This window comes from Engraulis encrasicolus, chromosome 19 (assembly GCF_034702125.1).
Source record: "Engraulis encrasicolus isolate BLACKSEA-1 chromosome 19, IST_EnEncr_1.0, whole genome shotgun sequence".
Classification (NCBI taxonomy): domain Eukaryota; kingdom Metazoa; phylum Chordata; class Actinopteri; order Clupeiformes; family Engraulidae; genus Engraulis; species Engraulis encrasicolus.
In genome coordinates, this window is record NC_085875.1 from 12,723,098 (window position 1) to 12,746,140 (window position 23,043).

A 23,043-nucleotide genomic window follows, 5' to 3' on the forward strand; every position below is an offset into this window, starting at 1 on the left:
CAGAAGTAAAAGACTATATCGGTTATTTTTTAATGTTTGGGCCAGCTAAATTTTTTACTAAATGTAATAGTGGCAGAGATTATTTTGATCCAATTTTCTTGGGATATTTTGGGATGAATAAGGTATAGAGGCCTACAGTGTACTGTTCTGTAGTGCTGCACTGACAACGTGTGCAAGCAAAAGATTTGTTGTTTTCTTCAAATTTTCCTTGATTGTAAGTCGCTTTGGTTATAACGCGTCTGCCAAATGCAATGTATTGTAATTTGATTAAACAATGTTGCCTAAGTAGAGTTTATACTGGCCTAAACCTTAGTGTTAACATGTTAAACCAAGTCTTAAGATTTGTGAATGGACACAATTTATTTGTGTCAATGTCATTGTTGCAGTTCATCCTGCTATTTCATTTTCATTGTTATTTTTTATTTTGCACAGGATGCCAATCGCCCACTTTTAGATGCAGTGTACGCTATTGATATGGCTGCTAACGTCTCCAATTTGACCGACAAAATACTCATCCACTTTGACAATCATAAAATGGTTAGTATTTCTGGCGAGAGAAGACACCCAAGTGCCATGCTTTCATACTGTTATACACCTCAGAGATGAATGTTTCTGAAAATGCGCTCCCGGGACCATTGATGTGAGCATGACACTACGCTTCAGATTATAATACATATCCCACATTCCCTTACATGCACAGTTTACACACTTGACATTGGTGCATTGATAGACAATCAGTTTCTAAAACATGATGTAAGACTTTTTCCTTTTTTACTTCAACAGAAAGATGCCAATGTGTCCTGCAGCTCTTGGGATGGTAAAGGTAGGATGATTATTTTGCAGCTCTTGGGATAGTAAAGGTACATACTGTTTTCAATTTCAAGTTGAAGAAACTGTTTATTGTCAGTTTACAACTTATCGTAATAAATGCACGAAAAACAGAAGATAAGGAGTTAAATAGAATAACAAGACGACTGTAGCACCCAGGGCCGGACTAAGATAGCATGGGGCCCCTAGGCTACAGGTTGTTGTGGGGTCCCCTGGAAGGCACATTTCTTGACACATTTGCATGGACAGTGTCAGAATTACGAGCTTTGAATTAAGGATAACATATCTACCAACTGTGCTCAATAGAGTAGCTGTTTTTTTTTCCAATATTGCATCTTGTCACAGGCAGGCTAGGTGGTCACCTAGGGCGCCAAATGTCCTGGGGGAAACCAAGGCCCACATAATTAAAATATTAAGCTAAATAAAGCATTAAACTTTACATTTAATGGGCACTCAGTATACCCATGGAACTAGATCAGCTGTACTTGTGACACCATGTTTACAGATGCCAATGTCCAATTCACAAAAAGGAAAGATTGCTGCTCGCCTAGGGTACCAAATTGCTTAGAACTGGCCCTGTGTATGGAGTCATTAACCCATTGTGTCCTGGAACGATATATACGCTGCGTTAAGGTTCTTGACATTTGAGCTGTTTTATTAAGAATATGGGTGTGTTAGAGCTGAATGAACACATTCTATTGCAAAATGAAGGTTCTAGCGTTTAAATGCAACTTATTTCATGTTTTTATGAGTTTCGAAGGCCTGGATGTTTAGGTTATAGGGAGAGGGCACCTTTTCCCAAAAAGGGCTTAGGCTAAAATGGGTTAAAGACCTCCTGTGGTCTTCTCTTCGCCCTCTGTACTGTACTTCTCTCACTCTCTCCTCTTACATCCCCTTCTCTTACTATTTCTCTCTCTCTCTCTCTCTCTCTCTCTCTCTCTCTCTCTCTCTCTCTCTCTCTCTCTCTCTCTCTTTCCGTCCATGTCTCCTCCAACCAAAGGGAACTGGACGGAGGATGGCTGCACCACGCTGGAGACTGGCAGCACCATAACATGCCAGTGCTCCCATCTCACCTTCTTCGCCATCCTCATGGTGAGCTCAGAGTCAGTCAATAGTAGCAGGGAGCAGGCTTCACTCATGGGCGCATTCAGGCCAACTGAGAACCGTGCCGTTGCCAGTTCCCTCACCAAATCGAGAATTGGCCAGCGTTAAGTGTCAAACATAACTGATGTGAGCCCTGGCACCGGCACCATTCTGGTCGGCCTGAATACAATATCAGTGTTCATTAAACTTGATAAGATCAAGTTGGCAAATGTATGCAATAGTGAGCTATATATGATGATTATTTCATGTATAATATGTGTGTTACGTATTTATTTATGTATGTGTGTATGCTACTTGACACCTTAATTTCCCAATGGGATCAATAAACGATACTCTACTCTACTCTACTCTACTCTACTCTACTCTACTCTACTCAAGTAAGACCCAAATATAACTTAAAAAGGGGCACACCTTGTACCAATGTGTTTTTTTATTGCCTATCACACACACATTTTGGCATGTGCCTTCTTACAGGTTTGTGCAAATAGCATTTGTATCTCATTATCTGATGTGTATTTTTCCAGAGCAAGAAAACCTGTGTATTGGCAGCCTGCACTAGTGTGCACAATGTACTCAGCCCATATCACACAATATCACTCTAATGTAGAAAGAATCTTTTTCACCATCGCCAAGCGACACACCATAAGTTCTTAACAATGTGATTTGAAGTTCCAAGTTCCATGTAAATTACTGAAGTTGTGCTGATAAAGTCTTACCTAATATTGCTATGAATTTGGTAAAAATGCATATCTGCATATCCTGACAATGTAGCCTAAAAAAACGTGGTCCTGAAGCCCATAAGATTTGATTATTTTATGTCAGCTGAGCGGTAGCCTTTTATTCAAATGAAATACAACACAGGCAAATAAAAGAGAGGAAGGGGATTTCACATCTTACAGGAAGTAAAACGTAAAAAAAGGGAGACTGCATGAAAATAAAAAGAAGGTAGCTAACATGAACAAACCTCTGAGGCGTTCGTGTGTGCGTGTGTGTTCTTGGTTTTGCATACTTCTGGGGACTAAATGTTCATAGGACAACCAGGAAAGGGCCCCCGACTAATGAACGCGTTTGTGTGCGTGCGTGCGTGCGTGCGCGCGCGCGTGTGTGTGTGTGTATCTAGAGTCTTCCGGGTAATGGCACCATCTCAGAGTCTGACCTGAGCTCCCTGACGTACATCAGCTACATCGGCTGTGGCCTTTCCCTCTTCTTCCTGGGGGTGGCGCTCTTCATGCACTTCCTATTACGGTACAATACACTTCCGTTTACTTTGCCAATATTAACCAACAGAGAAGGAGTGCGTTCTAATATCCTCCACTTGTGCTTGTGGCCTCGTACCAGGAAGTAACACGTCATGATGACATCACTGACAACAGCATTATATTTAAATATCTCGCAATAGCTCAATTGTAAAGTCATTTTCTCATGGATGGTAAATGAAGAATAGTCCCTCAAAAGATTGTTTTCGCTAGGCCGAACATGGGGAAACTTAATTGTTTTTTCCCCGGAGACAGGGCATCTGCAAAACGTGAGGCCACAAGCCCAAGTGGAGGACGCAAGGTCGCATATTGGAATGCATAGAAAGTATGGAAAAGGACACTCCTGACGTGTGCTTCTGCTGAAACGTCACTGACCCCTGTCTGTCTGTCTGTCTGTCTCTCTGTCTGTCTGTCCGTTATAGCAAGGGCAAGTCCAGCCAGTCCGTCCAGGTGTTGATGAACGTGTTTTTGGCTCTCTTCCTCCTCAACCTCACCTTCCTGACCAACGAGTTTGTGGCCAACACGGGCAGCTACGTGGGGTGTGTCATCATAGCGATGCTCATGCACTACTCCATGCTGGCAACGTTCACCTGGTTCGCCATGCAAGCGCTCCACCTCTACCTGCACCTGGTCATGATGCTCGACATCAAGACCTTCAAACACTACATGCTCAAGATGTGTCTCCCCGCCTGGAGTAAGACAAGGCCAAATTCTTTCACCATAAGAAAGCATACATGCATACGTACCGGCAGACATGTTTTTTTACATTCCCCATGTTTTTTAATGTAATGTCTTTAAGTACTTTGTTCAGCTGAACGTGTGTTTTGCTATAATGTAGGCTCAGGCTACCATCAATGCAAATATGCATGTAAATACCTCAATATTATAAAAGAATGATTTACTGAATTAGTGTACCGCACTGCTCTCTCTGTATCTCCCTTAGTTTGCCCTGCACTGGCAGTCATTGTCATTGCATGTCTTGGTAAATATGAGGAAATATCCATCAGTACAGACACTGGATACCAAGCAAAAATGTAAGTGTGACACGTAAACAAGCCTTGTCCTAGTCTCTTGCTTCAGTCACAAGGGGGTTTCAAGGTATATTTTCTCCATTTCAGCTGACTAGACGAGAACATGTACAGAAGTGTACATCATATTACGCTTTGTTGACATTCTTATCTCTTCTAAGTCACTTGGTTTATTTTAAGTACAAGGAGAAACCCCTCTGCACCAATGAGCAGTTCTAGAACGTCCAATTTCACTAGGAGCAGAGAATAGAATGTAAAATATCTTTGTTAGCAGGCTTTCAAAACTAGGGGAAAAGGTTGCCTGATGGGACCATTTTCCCGTAGTATTTTGCTGTGTGGAAGGAAACTTCGATATACAATTCCAGTAGGTTCAAACTTTGGAATAAGACTGATAAAACATGCTACAGTACCTGCTAAAAGGGGCATTTGTCTCACACTGTAATCCTAACATTAGCATTTATACCCGTTTATATGGACACTTTTTGTTTAAACCAATAAATTGGCTTAAGCTAACTGTTAAGCTAACATGGAGAGTTTCCTTTTTTAATTGCTTTATAAGAACATTTTAAACCACTTAATATAGATGATTAAAATATTTTAACCACTTACAGTTAGATCATTTGACTGTTTCCCGCCAGGTGCTGGACCAAAGACATATTGGTGCACTACGCGGTGAACATCGGCTACTTTGCCCTCGTCTTCCTCTTCTCCATGGGTATCTTCGTCGTCATGGTGCAGAGGATTTGCGCGGCCCGCAAGATGCAGAGCAAGGACGTCAAGCAGCCGCCGATCTCCAAGAACCTGTCGATCATCATGAGCCTGCTGTTCCTGCTGGGCATCACCTGGGGAGTGGCTTTCTTCAGCTACGGGCCCATGCTCATACCCTCCTACTACATCTTCTGCATCCTCAACTCCTTCCAAGGTACTGACGACGTGGCGCATCAGATCAGAGTTCATAGAATAAAGAGCCATAGCAAAGCACGGGAAAGCCACACTGATTTCTCAAACCATGGTTAAATTGATTCTGCATTTACAAGAATTTGCACACACCATTGAGAGTATATCTCTGAGACACACGTTTCAGAAGGCAAAGGCATGCTAGTTAAATTGATCCTGCATCCTTCAAGGGACACTGTGTGAGATTTTTAGTTGTTAATTTCCAGAATTCATGCTGCCCATTCACTAATTTCATGAATACTTACCACCAGCATCAAATTCTAAGTATTCATTATGACTGGAAAAATTGCACTTTTCATACATGAAAAGGGGGATCTTTTCCATGGTCCGCCATTTTAAATTTCCAAAAATAGCTGCAAAAATGACTGCACTTGGATCATACTAGAAAATATTTGTTTAATACTCAGTAAACTTTAATTTAAAGATCAAATTTGGCAATAGGCAGCCCAGTTTCAATGAGCAGCATAGCTTCAGTACCTTTTTTGACCATTTCCTGCACAGTGTGCCTTTAACTCCTTCCTCATGTTTAATGCCAGGCTCCTTTCTCATGCTCCATACCTATGCCAGGCTTCATTATAGCAGTTATTTACCTAGATAGGTACCTAGCTCTTGTTTAAAACAAATTTCAGTTAGGCCTAAAAATCAAATGCAAAGAAATCCTGTACACAGTCCATTCCACCAACAAACTTTAATACAACGTTTCGGTCATCCGACCGTTTTCAGGTAAAGTGGGAATCAAGTGCTAAGAAATCCTGCACACAGTCCATTCCACCAACAAACTTTAATACAACGTTTCGGTCATCCGACCGTTGTAAAGTGGGAACTTTACCTGAAGAAGATCGGGTGACTGAAATGTTGTATTAAAGTTTGTTGGTGGAATGGACAGTGTGCGGGATTTCTTTCCACTTGACTGACAACCCCGCTGGGATAACATCCTACTACGCACCTGCCCAACTACAGAGGTGTGCAAAAGCGCCTTTGTTGAACAGTTATGTTTAAAATGCCTCACCCATAATGTTAGCTGGAATCAAGAAAAGCGAGTGATCACATTCATCTTGTGATTGTCTCAATTACATTGAGTGCAGTTACCTGCGAGGTACATTTCAAACTTAAATGCAATGAATACAGTACTTGGTTTGCGCAATAGTTATTTACATTTTGTTATTGGTTTTGTATGATTGTATGATTATAGGTATTCTGGTTGCAGAATGCTGTTCCACACATGTATTCAATTGACTAACTAACCAAACTAGCTCCCACAATATTTTTCTGATTTCCTTTGAATTCACTCTAACTTGAATCTAACTGAAAGACACATTCATTCTCACTTGTGTTCAAAGACACGTGGGGTGCATTCCAATATGCAACCTTGCGTCCTCCATTTGTGCTTGTGGCCTCGTACCAGGAAGAAATACGTCGTGATGACATCACTGACAACAGCATTATTTTTCAACATCTCACAAAAGCTCAATTTTAAAGTCATTTTCTCATTTTCAAACAGGATGGTAAATGAAGAATAGTGCCCCAAAAATTGTTTTGGCAATGCATATTGGAATGCACCCATTCATTCTCTCTGAGGCAGAGGTATCTGTAAGGTTTAACTGTAGCTAATAGCCTTGCTAGCCTAGCTACGTAGCATACAAAGTGATTATTGATTTACCTGGCGGGCGCCAGAGTGGTGCCAATGACCCACCATGTTATCACAAAGCAAACAGGACTTTATTGCTCAGGAGGCTTTCCTACCCCATGACGTACAACCATATAATGCTTTATTTGCCCAGCAGACAGCACTAACAGTTGCAGTGTGTCCTCTTTGTTATTGTCCATACGGTGCTATGACATCATGAGTAAAAAAAAACAAATCACTGAGGTAAATGTGGTAAACCTGAGTGATATGTATGTTGAATGAAATAAGAAGTAGATTTTAGATGTCCGAATAGGGGTAACATTTTATTTCATGGTTTTTTAATTAATGCACAGTAATGTAATTATGGTGTATATTTTTAAGTATGTAATGTATCTAATGCATATTTTCACAGCACATGCCTTGCACCATGCCGTTGCCCTATGATAGGATTTAAGGATTTAAGGATTCAAATCAAGCAATATAATGACGTGAGAAGTACAACGGCATGTTGAAATGTTGTCCTTTAGAGTGCCTTTCATGGGCTCTCGGAAGTAGATATTATCCATGCTTGGCAGCTCGTATATACTGTAAAAGTTTTCACATGAAAAATACCACAAGCGGGGTGTTCATGTGAGGAGTTCAGATGCAAAACCCCCTAACTGCATTTTTTTAGAGAACCCCGTTGTTGGTTTGGTTTACATTCATGTACTTGATAATACATATAAATAGTTATATTACATAAATAAAATAAAAATATGCAGTTTCGATAGCTTTGTATTAAATACAAATGAATTAAGATTATTTTCTGAAAAGGCACTTAGGGGGTTTTGCATCTGAACTCTTCACGTGTGCTTCCCATGTCAGCATTTGGTATTTACCACAATAAAGTGTGCAGACATTTGTTTCAATGATCTGCATCTTCTGGCAGGTCTGTTCCTGTTCATCTACTACTACAATAACAGCAGAGATCTCCCTGAAAACCTCACCTCAACCAAGAGCAGCGTCTCCTCCAACACCAGTGTCAGCAATATCTACAGCAACTCACACGGCTAAAACCAATAACAACAACAACAACAACAACAACAACAACAACAACAACAACAACAACAGGCTGTGTATGGGTTGGGCAGAATATGTTATACCCAGAACCCTTATCCTATCTACGTATCTAATAATGCAATAATCATCTGCCTGTATATACCGCCATTCCGACAATATTTGATTGGTTTCACTGGATATGGTTTCATTGGATATTTGATTCATTTTTTTTTTTTAATGTAAACAAAAGTTTCCCCGATTAGAATAGCTCATATCTCGGAAAGGGCTGGGCCAAACACTGCGGCGTCACCGGATACTGACAAGTCAAGGGTAGCGTGAGCAATACAACAGCACATTGAAATTGGCAGGAGTTGCCCTTTAACTTTGTGGAACCGGTCACCTCGTCGGCCGCTAGCCCTTGAAACACGTCAAACTTGAAGCACCTCTATTTCCCCCTTGCTGACCATCATAGCCTGCCTGTTAACTTTGTGCGGAAAAGAAAGAGAGAGAGATTCCCCACACAAAGTAATGGACATTTTTAATAACTTAGCCCTATCATATGGGTGTCCCTTCCCCACGAGAGGAGAGAGATTTCCTGTGGTGTATCGTTTATCAGTTGAGAGTAGCATAACTTATATCGGATCAAGGGGAGCAGAGGTCGACGAGATGACTGTTTCGATGACGTTAATGGCGAGGCGGATGCATAGAATTCCGGCAAGATGTGTAGGCTATTTTTTTATCTATTACTGTCTGTGAATTTGTAGGAATCATTCCAACTGCAGCAGAATCTAGTGAGCAAGTCAGACACGCCTCTCTATCGGACAGGTGTAGGACGTGTAGGCCTACAACTTGACAACCAAATGCGATAGAACTAACGACTGGGTCTTGGCCATAGCATCCTCCAGTTTAGAATTAGTAACGGCAGTTTGCCAGAAAACAGAGGTGTCAAAAGTAAAAGTAAAAGTTAAAAAAAGAAACGTAGTTTCCTTCCCACAGAAGTAACTTATCTGAGTAAACAGAAGACCTGTGTACTCGTCTTACGATGAGCTAACTGTGCACTGGTTGGATCAAGTTTGTGGTGGGTCCTTGATAGATTTTCAGTGTTTTTCAGTAATAACACAGTCTATCTATCCCATGAGTTACAATGGAGTAAATGGCGTAACAGCTATATAATGCCATCTGCCAGTGTTGTAATTACACCACACAAGTACTTTTACTTTTATTTTTGACACCTCTGCCAGAAAGTGATGAAAAGACGCAGCTTGTGGCGGAAGGAAGGAAGTAGTTCTCCAGTGTCTTTGAAATGTTCATGTAGTTTTCATCAGTGAGTTGAGCAGTCTGATAGCTTGTGGAAAGAAGCTGTTTCCCAGCCTGCTTGAGGCACTGCATGCTGCGGTAGCGCTTACCAGGGGCGGTTCCAGACATTTATTCTTGGGGTCGCAAAGGGGTGGCGAAATGTATTTCAGGGGGGCATGCTCCTACACTAAGGGAAAATGATAAACGCTATATAATCGACACACACACTTATGTGATACAGTGAATCCCTTAAACTGAAACCCTGCAACCTAAAGTTCTATGTCTGAAGTGATGTCAAGCATTAAGGCTATTGGTCACAATCAATAATTGATTAATTGGGGTGGCAAATCATATTTCTGGGGGGGGGGGGCAAATGCCAGCCCCTGCCACCCCTTAGAACCGCCCCTGGCGCTTACCTGATTGTAGTATAGAATAGTTTGTGTTCTGGGTGAGTGGGGTCTTTGATAATGGCCATTGCTCTCTTGGAACAGTGTGAAGTGTACAGGTCCTGAATGGCTGGTAGGGGTGATCTGATCATCTTTTCTGCTGTCCTCCTCACCACCCTCTGCAGTCCCTTCTTGTTGGCAGCTAGACAGCTGCCGTGCCAGACAGAGATGCTGCTGGTCAGGATGCTCTCAGTGGTATCCCTGTAGAAGGTGGTGAGTGCAGAGGTGGGAAGGCTGGCTCTTCTCATCCTTCGCAGGAAGTGGAGTCGTGTCTGCGCCTTCTTAACCAGGGCGCCCATGTCGTTCGTGGCCCATGTGAGGTCATCTGTGATGTGCACTCCCAGGAACTTTGTGCTTTTCACAGACTCCACTGCCCTGCCGTTGATGATGAGTGGGATGTGTGTTTGTTGTTTTATTTCCTGAAGTCCACTGTAATTTCTTTTGTTTTGTTGACATTGAGAAGCAGATGTTGTGCTTTGTTTGGAGTCTTTTGAGACTGCATTAAATCAGGAGATCGGCTATGTTGACTAATATAGTTTGTTCTGCCGCCATATTTTACTGAGGGAATCTACTGTAAATACTCTACTCTGGTTAACCTGTAACTCATTGGAATGTCTACATCCCTCAAATATGACTTACTTCCTGGTGTACATAACCACTTTCAATGGTTTATGCCAAACAGAGCATTGTGATACTACTGCTACTACTAGTATTACTAGAAGTACTATTTTCAAATGCATTCTACTTCTTTTTCCTTTTTCTTATTTTAAAAAACATTTATTTTATTGTAAGTTACTTTTATTTCTATTTTATTCTTGCATTTTAATTACTCTCCTATTGTTAATTCACTGAAGCTTTGTTATACGTTCTCTACTGTTATGTATTTGTTTTTGATTGTAAAGTGTCCTTGGGTATTTTGAAAGGCGCTCAAAAATAAAATGTATTATTATACTACTACTACTACTATTAATAATAATAATGATGATGATGATGATGATGATGATGATTGCTTTTATTGCCACTTTTGTTAGTAATACATTTTTATTTGTATTTATTTGGAAGGATTATCTTTTACTGTACTCTCAGACTTATTCATCGCACTTATGCACTTATGTACAGTATATTAATCATTTATTGTATATCTAGCTGGTGAATAATCTCTCTATATATGAACAGTTGTTGATTAACACTTGTAATACTGTGGGTGTACTGAGATAATAAACTGTTGTATTGTCAACCAATCAACCAACTTGTGTCAACATTTTTTTGTGATAGGTCATCACAAACTGCCTGCTGGGCTGTAGGTTCACGTAGGCCTACAGTTCCATTCATTGATGGATATGACCTAAGGCAGGTGTCACCAAACGTTGTGCCCGCGGGCACCAAGTAACCCTCCAGGAGCTTCTGAGGTGCCCACCAAGGATGTTATTAAACAGTGACGACTACCAGATTTTAGTCACAGTTAATCCTTTTCTTCATTTAAATATGAGATTATCAAGTCAAGTCAAGTCAAGTAGGTTTTATTGTCAATTTCTTTACATGCACTGGTCATACAAAGAATTTGAAATTACATTTCTTGCTTTCCCATACAGACATAGACTAATCTAGGTAAGGACATAGACAGTATAGACATAGACAGTACTTATACATGGACTTAAGACAGTATGGACATAGACAGTGCTCATACAGACATTTAAAGTGCAAGACTGGACAACAGAAGACTTGTAGAGGACATACATTAAAGAGGTATTGTTGTGCTTTTGTGCTTTTCCTAAAAAAGTCCTTTATAGCGTTCTAACATGGTAATAGTAGCATTTGAAGAAAAATAAATATTAAAAAGGTCTGTCAAGTACACCAGCAGCAGTGTGTGTGTGTGTGTGTGTGTGTATTGGGTAGGGGGCCCTTTTAGATGACTTTGTCCCGGGCCCAGCAAAAGCTGTCAGCGGCCCTGGTCAGGTCTGTTGTGCATGACGCAGAGCAGTGATTTTCAACCTATGGGCCGGGGCCCACTGGTGGGCCCTGAAGGTATTCCAAGTGGGCCTCGAAATAAATGTCTTTATTTAGACAGGACAGTGAAGAGTGGGACAGGAAACAAGTGGGACAGAGAGAAGGTGGAGGATCGTGAAATGACCCGCGTCGGGAGTCGAACCGTTGCCCAGCCGACGTAGTCACGGCTGGGCAAAAAAAGCCACATTTTTTTGTCCAGCGGGGCAAAGGGGCGGTGCTTTAGCACCATCTCAGCCCTATCTATGCATGGCCATGACTACATATATTTATATAGCACAATATCACAAGTATACAGATGAATAGAAAGTGCATTCAAATACACATACACAATCTCACATTCATACACCAGCTCCAGAGACTGTTAAAATGTGCCAAGAAGTGTCTGGGGTTCACGTGAGAAGGTGCACACACACACACACACATTCACACACACACACACACACACACACACACACACACACACACACACACACACACACACACACACACACACACACACACACACACACACACACACACACACACACACACTCAAATAGTAATAATAATAAGTCAGATAAGTCTGGAGATGATCTTTAACTAGCCTAATGTCATATCATCAGAACTAGACCATAGCGTAGGAATACTGTACTGCACTTATCTGGAAGGCGTTACGTTGTGAAAGTTTGTATTACCTCAAGTCAAGTCTACAATTTGTTACAACTTGTTTCTTCAAAGAGCTAGCACTTAGGCCTACTTGTAGATCCACATGGCTTGGATTGATCCTTGCCCGTGTGTAGCTTTGAATAAAGTTGTCTGCTATAGGTCTATTCAATGTACAGTAGCCTACTGCAACCATGATTTTTGCTATCCAACCAGGAAGCATAGTAATATTCATCATGATCCACCTATTTTAACCACACGCTTCTCATCGTTTGCTCTAAAATGCAAATGGAATGATGAAAGGGACCAACACATCCCTTGCACAGCAATGTGGTGTAACTATAAATATCCATCAGAGAGAAATCAGTCATACTTGTACCTGTAGAAAAACAACACACAAGCAAATCATCAGCCCTCTGTCTGCCTTTTGAAACGCTGATGCATAGAGCAGGACAACACTGTAGGCCTATCAGGGCCGTAACGAGACATTTTCAAATACCGGGGTCAAATACTGCATGTTGTACCGCATACTGTACATTTAGAATGCTTAAAACTCCTCAGTCAAACTCTTAAGTTTGCTTTGACTAATCACTGCCTTGAGGATGGCATGGGGGTGGCGTATACAGACTGAATTTATTATTGTTGATCATATATTGATTTTCATCATTGATAAATTTTACATTTCTGAAAAAATTACAGAGGTCCTCTGTGTCCTCAATGGTGGTTACGGCCATGAGGCCTATCAGTAGTTATGTTGACATGGACACTTTCGCCTGATCGGAATAGATCTAATGTGATCCTCTGATCTGAATGCAGTGTTTACATGCATGGTAATTCAATGTTTAACAATAAATAACAATTAAATGTTTTGAGAATCATAACCATTTCACTGAATTTCAAGAATCTCTAGACAAAAGTTATCAAAAGTATTTGGAAGAAATACTTCCAAATAATGTTTCTCCCTCTGAGTCTATGATCAACACAATACTATGATTGAGTGAACTGAAAGCACACAGACAGCGTTGCCAGAGTTGGCGGTTAGCTTGGAGTAGCTGGAAATCCAGCAAATGAGACAGACAGCGTCATTGCAATTCCTGGCCCAGGCCAGCATTTCAAGAAAGAAAGAAAACATAATGAAAAAGAAAAAAGCTTAAATTCAAGTTCTTCTCAGCCACAATTCTTCTGTGTACAGTAGGTATTTGGCAGTTTATTGAGAGGGAATGAATGAATGAATGAATGAATGAATGAATGAATGAATGAATGAATGAATGAATGAATGAATGAATGAATGAACGAATGAATGAATGAATGTTTTTTCTTCATACCATTAGGGCTGTTTATCTTTCCATTTCATGTGACAAAATGGGTTTATCAGTATCAGTATATCTTTGATAGGATAGTTTATAGATCATAGAACAGTTCATAGATCAAGCAAATGTCTCTTTCTTTGGGTTAAACTTATTATTTCACCTAAAAGGCAAATTATTGACGAGTGCAATGCACACACAATGTGCGCACAATGCACTCCCTGTACACAAGCACACTCCTCATTTGCAAGTGAAATGTATTCTTATGATGATTTTTGACGTTGCCTGTGGGGACATCATGAAACACTTTTTTCACTCCTGCATGCAGGTAAGATGACCGTGAAGGTCGGGGACTTTTATTTGGATTAATGTCAATAAGTTAATGTGCCTACTTTAGTTGTACTATCAGTATTTCTGTGATATATAACAGAATACATTTAACTCTGAGATGTCCATGAGTTTATACTAAAAGTCATGAGTTATTACTGATATGATTTTTTCCCCCACAATTATAATAGACATTTTTATCAGAGAAGAGAATCATGCTTTCTGTGTAACAACACTGTAAATTGTGTTTGGTATTTAGAAAAAAAAATGGCTACTCGGTCAGGCCATGTGTGTTGTTTTCTGTGGACCATCCTATCGACATTAGTTCTTGTCCATTGGTCTGCACAGGATCCTTCAGGTTTGTTTCATTATGAATCTTTGAACGTTTGAATGGAATAGTATTTCAAACCTCCTCAAACTCATGGCTTCTGTTATAATATATTTGCTGTGACCAGAAAGGCTATGACCAAGTTGTTATATATCTCTACTAAAGACTGTGTAGTCTGTGTAGTAGAGTGTTGTAATAATATTAATTATTTTCAATGACTAGTACAGCGTTCCACTGGAGCACCGATACACATTAGTAGCCTAAAAAGCCTTCTGTATTACCAGGCATTCGCTGTGCTGAACTGAACAGGAAATATTACATTTAATTTAGTTGGCTCTTGTGGGAATGCATGTTTACTATATGTGATTCTTAAGTTCTGTCTACGCCTAACATTTTAACATTGTGACAGGTACGTGTGCTCCCTGTCCAGGTTGCAATAAGTTACAATTGGTTGTCCTTCGCGATCTGCCAAAGCCAGAACCATGTACTAATGGGACCCAAGGTACTGCAATGTAGTAATATAAAAGTTATATAATTAAATATTGACCAGACTAATTGAATGAAAATGACTCTTAAAAGCACTAATGTTGGCACTCTCTTTTTTTCTAGATGCCTGTCTTAAAATGTGCATATTTGATTTTCTCAATGAAAACACAGAAGCGAGTATGTAATGTGTGTTTTTTTCATTTGAACACTTGTTGTCTCACTGTTGATCCTATGGAGTCATTGAGTATGTACCAGTGGAGCACCAATTCTACTACCTTTTCCCCCACAGAAAACGTGACACTGTGTAAGATTCCATTTATTGCTAAAGCAACAAAGAACGACATCGCCTATAACATAATCCTGCGCCAGAACAGAGAAATCCTTGAAAACATGTCTCTCTTGATTGTTCAGAACTCTTCATGCAAGCCCTCAAAACAACGCAGTAAGCAAACTCACGCACTTAACCATAGCCTACTATATGCTATTCAAAACCTCCGGTTAATTTCTTCTTAATTGATGTTTACCATATGGTGAAACATTCCAGAGTACTACAGAACTTACTGTACACAGTGGATTTCATTGTGCTAATTCAGAGTAAGATCAACACTATCAGTGTTAAATTCAACTCTTTGGGTGTTGAATTTACACCACAACATTTACTGTGTAGGCATGCATAAAGACATGGAAAAGATCCCATTAGTGGTGGTGGGGGTTTAATCATGTCACGTTACATGCACACTGACAAAGTTACAGCATCTTTTATTGACTTAAAATGCAATTTAATAATGCCTCCTATGTGGAGACAAATGTTTTATATGCCTATATTTACACTTTACGTACACACCAGGGCTTGACGTTAACTTTTTTGTTCACGGCTGTGGCTAGTGGTTTTTTCCCGAGTCATCAACCATTAAGCTTTTCTACCAGCCATTGTTTTGTTGTAAAGTTTCTTTTCTTCTTTAGAATATGTTTGCATTTAAATTCAAACAGTTGATGCAACTACTGTGATTTGTCACACCAGAGAATAAATACGTTACCACTCAAAGTGGCCAGTGAGACTGAAATTGTTACTAGCCACAGCCATGCTTTTACATTTGACCAGTTACTTGGCAGCTGCCAATGTCAAGCCCTGGTACACACTATGGGCATGTCTCAAAGTCTAGTGTGCGTTCTTCAAAGTCTATCAGCCTTCGTAATCATGCTTAGTGATTGGATAGTCTTAGGTGAACTCTGCGGAGTATCCAATCACTGGGCGTGACAAATTAGGCTGACACATTTCCAAGGCACACTAGACTTTGGGAAATGCCCTATTTGTATTTGATTATTGAGATTGTCCATGCATGCACGCCAGCAAATGTGTGTGTGTGTGTGTGTGTGTGTGTGTGTGTGTGTGTGTGTGTGTGTGTGTGTGTGTGTGTGTGTGTGTGTGTGTGTGTGTGTGTGTGTGTGTGTGTGTGCCTGCGCGTGCGCACGTGCGCGCATGCGCGCGTGCGTGTGTGTGTTTGCGTGTGTGTGCGCAGATGCGAATGTCTCTCCAAAAGATCAAACTGGATGTCCTAAGTCTTCATCAGATGACGTTTCCAGAGGTAGGCCTAACATGAATTTGCATTACATTGCTTTTAGCATGTGGAACGTCTCAGCATTAGGGCAGTCATGGGTAAGCGGTTAGGGTGTCAGACTTATAGCCCAAAGGTTGCCGGTTCCACTCCCAATCCGCCAGATTGGTGGGGGGAGAAATTTACCAGTGCTCTCCCCCATCCTCCTCCATGACTGAGGTACCCTGGCCTGAGCTGCATGGTACCATAACGGTGCACTGCTCCCTTGGGGTGCCATTGGTGGCTGCGCCCTTGCACGAGTGAGGCGTAAATGCAATTTTGTTGTGTGCAGTGAACACTTGTGTGCTGTGGAGTGCTATGTCACAATGACAATGGGAGTGGGCGTTCACTTTCATTTTTAGACCCTGTTTACACGTTTATGGATATTTTTGTGAAGGCATCCATTTGGCCCTTTTGTTTACACGTAAACTGAGCTGCAGGTCCCTAAAAGCGATATTTTCAGCAGATGTAAAAACGCACCTGCTCCAATGGCCATTTGTTTTCTCCTCATGTCGTGTAAATGGGATCAAAATTTGTTAAGGGAGTTTTTAAACAAATATCCATTTTCAAAAATAGCTGCATATAGGTGTAACCAAACATATGTTCAGTCAGTGTGCTGACGACGATTGTCCTGAATTGTGTACACGTTACTAACACCTATAACCACCTCATAATGCACATTGTCAATAGAAAATACTCTACTACCGCAGTTCTACACTAATGTGACGTGAGTCTTTAGTCATATATGTCTGACTTGGTAACAATAGGTTTATAGCAGCGGTCAGATTATAAGAGTTTAATTATCAGTCATTTGTAAATCATTTATATCTCTGTGTGTGTGTGTGTGTGTGTGTGTGTGTGTGTGTGTGTGTGTGTGTGTGTGTGTGTGTGTGTGTGTGTGTGTGTGTGTGTGTGTGTGTGTGTGTGCCTGCGCATGCGTGCATGCGCGCGCGCGTGTGTGTGATTGTGTGTGTGTGCGCACATGCGAATGTCTCTCTAAAAGATCAAACTGGATGTCCTAAGTCTTCATCAGATGACGCTTCCAGAGGTAGGCCTAACATGAATTTACATTACATTGCTTTTAGCATGTGGAACTTCTCAGCATTAGGCATAGGGCAGTCATGGGTAAGCGGTTAGTTAGGGTGTCAGACTTATAGCCCAAAGGTTGCCGGTTCGACTCCCAACCCGCCAGATTGGTGGGGGGAGAAATTTACCAGTGCTCTCCCCCATCCTCCTCCATGACTGAGGTACCCTGGCCTGAGCTGCATGGTACCATAACGGTGCACTGCTCCCTTGGGGTGCCATTGAGGGCTGTACCCTTGCACGAGTGAGGCGTAAATGCAATTTTGTTGTGTGCAGTGAACACTTGTGTGCTGTGGAGTGCTATGTCACAATGACAATGGGAGTGGGCGTTCACTTTCATTTTTAGACCCTGTTTACACGTTTATGGATATTTTTGTCAAGGCATCCATTTGGCCCTTTTGTTTACATGTAAACTGGGCTGTAGGTCCCTAAAAGTGATATTTTCAGCAGATGTAAAAACGCACCTGCTCCAATGGCCATTTGTTTTCTCCTCATGTCGTGTAAATGGGATCAAAATTTGTTAAGGGAGCTTTTAAACAAATAGGCCTATCCGTTTTCAAAAATAGCTGCATATAGGTGTAACCAAATATATTCTCAGTCAGTGTGCTGACGCCGATTGTCCTGAATTGTGTACACGTTACTAACACCTATAACCACCTCATAATGCACATTGTTCCACCAATGGAAAAGACTCTACTACCGCAGTTCTACACTACTGTGACGTGAGTCTTTAGTCATATATGTCTGACTGGGTAACAATAGGTTTATAGCAGCGGCCTGATTATAAGAGTTTAATTATCAGTCATTTGTAAATCATTTGTGTGTGTGTGTGTGTGTGTGTGTGTGTGTGTGTGTGTGTGTGTGTGTGTGTGTGTGTGTGTGTGTGTGTGTGTGTGTGTGTGTGTGTGTGTGTGTGTGTGTGTGTGTGTGTGTGTGTGTGTGTGTGTGTGTGTGTGTGTGTGTGTACATCTGTCTTTAAGATCCAATTTACCCTCATCAGTTCTGTGATGAATCCTCACCATATGATGAAGGAGCCTGCCAAGATGACAAGGGTAATTCTACTCCAGATTAAAAAAATGCATATACTTAAAGTGTACTTTTGATGACTATACCTAGTACAAAGTGTACTACTATTTCCAGCCATTTAAAGTGCACTTCATTGCACTATTAGTGCTCTGGAGCACTACTAAAACAGTACTTCAGCACACTTGAAGCACACTGAGTATGCTAAATTGGCACTGTTTTTGGACAGCAGTAAGTGAACTCCACACGCCTACTTTTTGAAGATAGTTGGGTGAAGTATAATCATGGTGCAAATAAAAATAGTCCACTTTCAAAAAGTGCTATAGCAATATATTATCAGTGATAAATTGTTAAATGCACTTTGTGTAAGCACACTTTGAAGATATTTGAGTGAAGTATATTGATAGTCCACTTTCAAAAAGTACGATAGCAATATGTTATTACAAAATATACTTTTACACTATTAATATGTTCCTCTAAACACTTAAGCCAAACATATTCCAAGTCCACTTTAAGTATGATTGGCTAAGTGTACTTTCTTTGAGAGCAACTTAATTAGGCCTACATCTAATTTTAAGTTCACTTTAAATAAGCATATTGTAAACATACTTTTTCTTTGCACAAAAAGTACGAGTGGACTTTTAACATGCTAAGTACACTTCTGTTGAGTTTGTGTCATACTAAATTGAACCACTTTTTCACGTGGGACGTCACATTTTTTATGACTGAAGTTCAGAAAACCATGCACACTGATTAGTGAGCAATGCATCTCACCCAGTACGTCTTCAGGTTCTGTCTTAAGCGAACTGTGCAAAATGTGTTGAAAAAAGAACAGTGATCAATGTGCAGTATTTTCTGAAGTTTCGATCACGTTGTCCCACCTCAAACCATTCATTAGTTCATTCATTCATTGATTCATTCATTCATTCATTCAATTTATTTATTCGAAGGCTTAGTATTATACATGTTTGTTTTTCACATGTTTTTAACATGTTTTAACAAATGATAGGGTTTCTCCGTTTTTCTGTACTCGCGACCGTTCTCTGAGTATGGCAGTGCACATTTTACCTCCAAGCTAGCAGTTAACATTGAGTTCTATGAGACCAGCTGGCGGCTGGAGGTAGCTTGGAGGTAAAATTTGCTCTGCCGTACCCAGAGAACGCTTGAAAGTACAGGAGAACGGTAAAACCCTATTATTTAACTCAAGGTGAGGTGTAAAGTAAGCTTATTTCCAAAAATGGGACAGTATCACTTTAAGCCTAAGTATGAGGGGCCACCCCCTTGGCAATATACCACATCACTAAAAGTTTATTCATACTGTACAATCATTTTATACAACCTTTACAATTTTGTTCTGGCAACTGCAAATAAAATTCTTGCACAAAGTCCATGTGTGAAGTAGAATAGTGTATGTATAAACTGCAGTATGGAATTTTACAAAAGTGGGTGTCTATTATAACCATAGGAACTATTTGTGGACTAATAATTAGGGATTATGTGCCACAAAAACATGGTTTTACACGGTTTAAGAATGCAATTTCTGTCTTTACTACATTCTCAGAACTAAAAGCTCAAGGAGTGAGACAGTTGTGCAATTGTAAGAGTGAATTTAAATGAATGTTGTAGGTATGTCGACTACATATAGCCTACAGTAATAACTTGTTCTTGTGTACAGAGAATTTTATGCTGGTGGTGGGACGCAATGCTGGCAAGGAGATCAACTGCTACAACTGCACATGGCCTGGAAATGACACCAATCGGATGGATACGAAATTAGACCTAAACATCACAGAAGGCCTCATTGAAGAGAATGGGGTGGTATCCGCCCACCAAGCCAAGTAAGTGTGGCCTGGCCATACTTAACCCAATATACTGCATGACAGTCAAAGACTGAGATAGTGCATAATGTAATGTTACAAATGTCAGTGATTTTCAAGCCAGTACAACAGTCGACCAAAGCAGATACAATAATATGCATGCATCCATATTATCTGGCAATAGTGTGGAATTTGTAACAGAGGAAGATTTTTTTCCTGGTTATTGGTAGCCAAGCGAGCTAAACCCCCACAGCTGAATGCTGCTCCCGGGAGCTGATTCAATTTGCGGCCACTAAGGGCGTCTAGATTTCTAGGCTAGGTTATCGGTATAGCAATGATCTTGTATGGCTGTCTGTCTGTCTGTCTGTCTGTCTGTGTTTGTGTATCCGCCTGTAGTGTTTTCAGTGGCCTGCCGGTGGCGCCAAACACAACATCATGTGCATTTAACACTTGGGCAAGCCAGGTTACTATCTGTAATGGGTCTTTTTGATCTTGTTTCTTGCTGGCAGTGATGTACTGGAGAGCATGAAGTCTCTCCTGGACAGCATAGGCGATGCCTCTACTGCAGCTGTGACTATAGGTGACACTGACATCACAGGCAGCGTCGCCAAGGTGAAAAGCAAGAAGGACATCACTATTGCTTTCTCGAAACAAATCGACAATGAGATGGTGAGAGGACAAAGGGCTTTTTTTCACCATGTGGCTTGTTCTCACTGTACTGTAGATGTAGACATAAATGATTAAAAAACAACAAAAAAAGTTTTAATTGGAGACTCGATTTGACATCTTCTAGCCTAGGTTTGGTCTCACAGTACTCTCTAAGTCAGGGATGTCAAACTCAGGCCCGGGGGCCAAATTTGGCCCGCGGAGCCATTTTATCATTTCAAATGTGTATTACAGTTGGCCCACATAGGCTACACCATTAATGTTTAGCATAACACAACTTTAACATGAAATTTGCTGTGTCACAAGATGTGCAGACACAGATAAATATGATGGGAAAGAGTATGTGTAAAATTTAACCATGAGTATGAACTTGAAGTGCATGCAGGTAGCCTACAATTTTTAAATAATTGTTGAGTTTGGCCCGCGACTTCGTTCCAGATTTTGATTTTGGCCCTCGGTCAATTTGAGTTTGACACCCCTGCTCTAAATGGTGAATTACAGTAACACTGCATGTTTTACTGCGTAGTTCTGCGGCCAAGGGGGGGAGAGGTTAAATCCCTCCATGTCTGAAACTATGTGTACAATACATTGCAATGTAGCTGGAATATTATGTTGGTCCATCGAGCTACTGTTAGACATTTTGTGCTTTTCACAATTTTTGTTGTATTCTCGTGCATTTGGCCTGTACCAGCATGCAAATAGGATCTCTATTCTATTCTATTCTATTCTATTCTATTCTATTCTATTCTATTCTATTCTATTCTTTTCTTCCCAGCTGTTGTCCAATCCACATGCATCAAAGCAGATTTTCAGATGGTCCATCGACATCCCCGCAGAAGCACTGGCTATGTCCGGGTCAGCCAACAACGGATCTGGAGTTGTTTCCATTCTGCGCTTTCCCAACATCAGTCCGGTTAGTGATGAGAAAAAAACAAATAAACAAACAAATAACAACAACAACAGAACAAGTGATGTCCACTCATTCTCAATGTGATCACACAGCAACACACTCACAGAAAAGTGATACCCTTCATGTCAATTGTCAATGAATATTAAAAAAAATTATATATATATATATATATATATATATATATATGTGTGTGCAATTATTTAAATGCATCTTTTTTCACGCCTGTTATTATTATTTGTCCATTACTATTGTCATATTTTTACATTTACTGTATTTTGTTACGGATGGCATATATGTTGTTTACTATTAACCTCCAGTGGCTTGTGATCTCATGGCGGATTTCATGTGCTTCACAGGATGCCAAAAACAGCTCCGTTTTGGGCGCGGTGTACGGTGTGTCCATGGCTGCCCCGATCAGCAACCTGAAGAACAAAATAAAGATCTACTTTGAAAACAACAAATGGGTGAGTACTGCGCTGTGCGTGTGAGGGACAGGAGGAAGTAGGCCGAACACAACTCGTTATTCTAAAAGAGGAGCTGGAGAGTGCACACCGCTGAATAATGGCTGCAGTGTGCTCCAGCCCCTCCTTTACATTACACACAGGGCTGGATTAATGCACAGGCTAGATATGGCTGCAGCCGCGGGGGCCCCACCTGCCAAGGGGGCCCTGGCTTAAACTGGTTCTCACGCGATGGTTGTTACCAACCATCTGGAACATTGTTAATCACTTAGCTCAGGAAAGGCACAGGTGTGTTCAAAACAGCTCGAACCTGGTTGGAGAATTCACGTGGGCTTTTTTTTAATCACTACTACTGCAACCACTGACTTGTATATACCCCTGCCCCGCGATTCTGATTGGACAGGCAGTGAAATCTCTGATTCTGTTTGGGCTAAGATTTCCAGACCCTCGTGCGAGCCCACAAAGTTTAACGAAGATGCACGAAGCACAAAGGGTCTGCGTGAGAGCCAGTCTAACCGCGGCTGGCCAAAACTCAAAAATGGCTGAATTATGACAAGATGCGATTTTGAAAAAGAAGTACAGTTTTACATCTTGTTAATTCTCCTCTACACAGTTGACGGACATGTCATCCTAAATTCTTAGCTTGCAATTATGACACTGTTTATGAAATTTTGTCACGAAATTTGCTTTCCAGGGGAGGCCCACAGCAACCTGTAGCCTAGCCTAGGATCTTTATCCAGCCCTGCACACACACTCCTACTGTGAGACACCTGCAATGTGGATGATACAGTATGTAGAGTCTATTACAGTG

At 40.9% G+C, this 23,043-nt stretch overlaps 2 protein-coding genes across 2 annotated transcripts in view; both read left to right on the forward strand.

The window, feature by feature from the left end:
• Positions 1 to 1,803: 1,803 nt before the first annotated feature.
• On the forward strand, positions 1,804 to 7,853 carry LOC134435210 (adhesion G-protein coupled receptor G6-like; the record flags this gene model as incomplete). Its single annotated transcript, XM_063184075.1, has 6 exons — positions 1,804 to 1,920; positions 3,053 to 3,177; positions 3,611 to 3,882; positions 4,132 to 4,222; positions 4,855 to 5,138; positions 7,729 to 7,853. Coding segments are annotated over 6 exons (1,014 nt in total), but the record flags the coding sequence as incomplete, so codon positions are not given.
• Positions 7,854 to 20,061: 12,208 nt separating this feature from the next.
• The window catches only part of LOC134435211 (adhesion G-protein coupled receptor G2-like), a 14,548-nt gene continuing 11,566 nt past the window's right edge, over positions 20,062 to 23,043 (forward strand). The window contains exons 1-4 of the mRNA XM_063184076.1: positions 20,062 to 20,216; positions 20,681 to 20,864; positions 21,637 to 21,774; positions 22,128 to 22,235. Coding sequence (XP_063040146.1) covers positions 20,062 to 20,216; positions 20,681 to 20,864; positions 21,637 to 21,774; positions 22,128 to 22,235 — 585 coding nt within the window. The remainder of the gene's footprint in view (positions 20,217 to 20,680; positions 20,865 to 21,636; positions 21,775 to 22,127; positions 22,236 to 23,043) is intronic.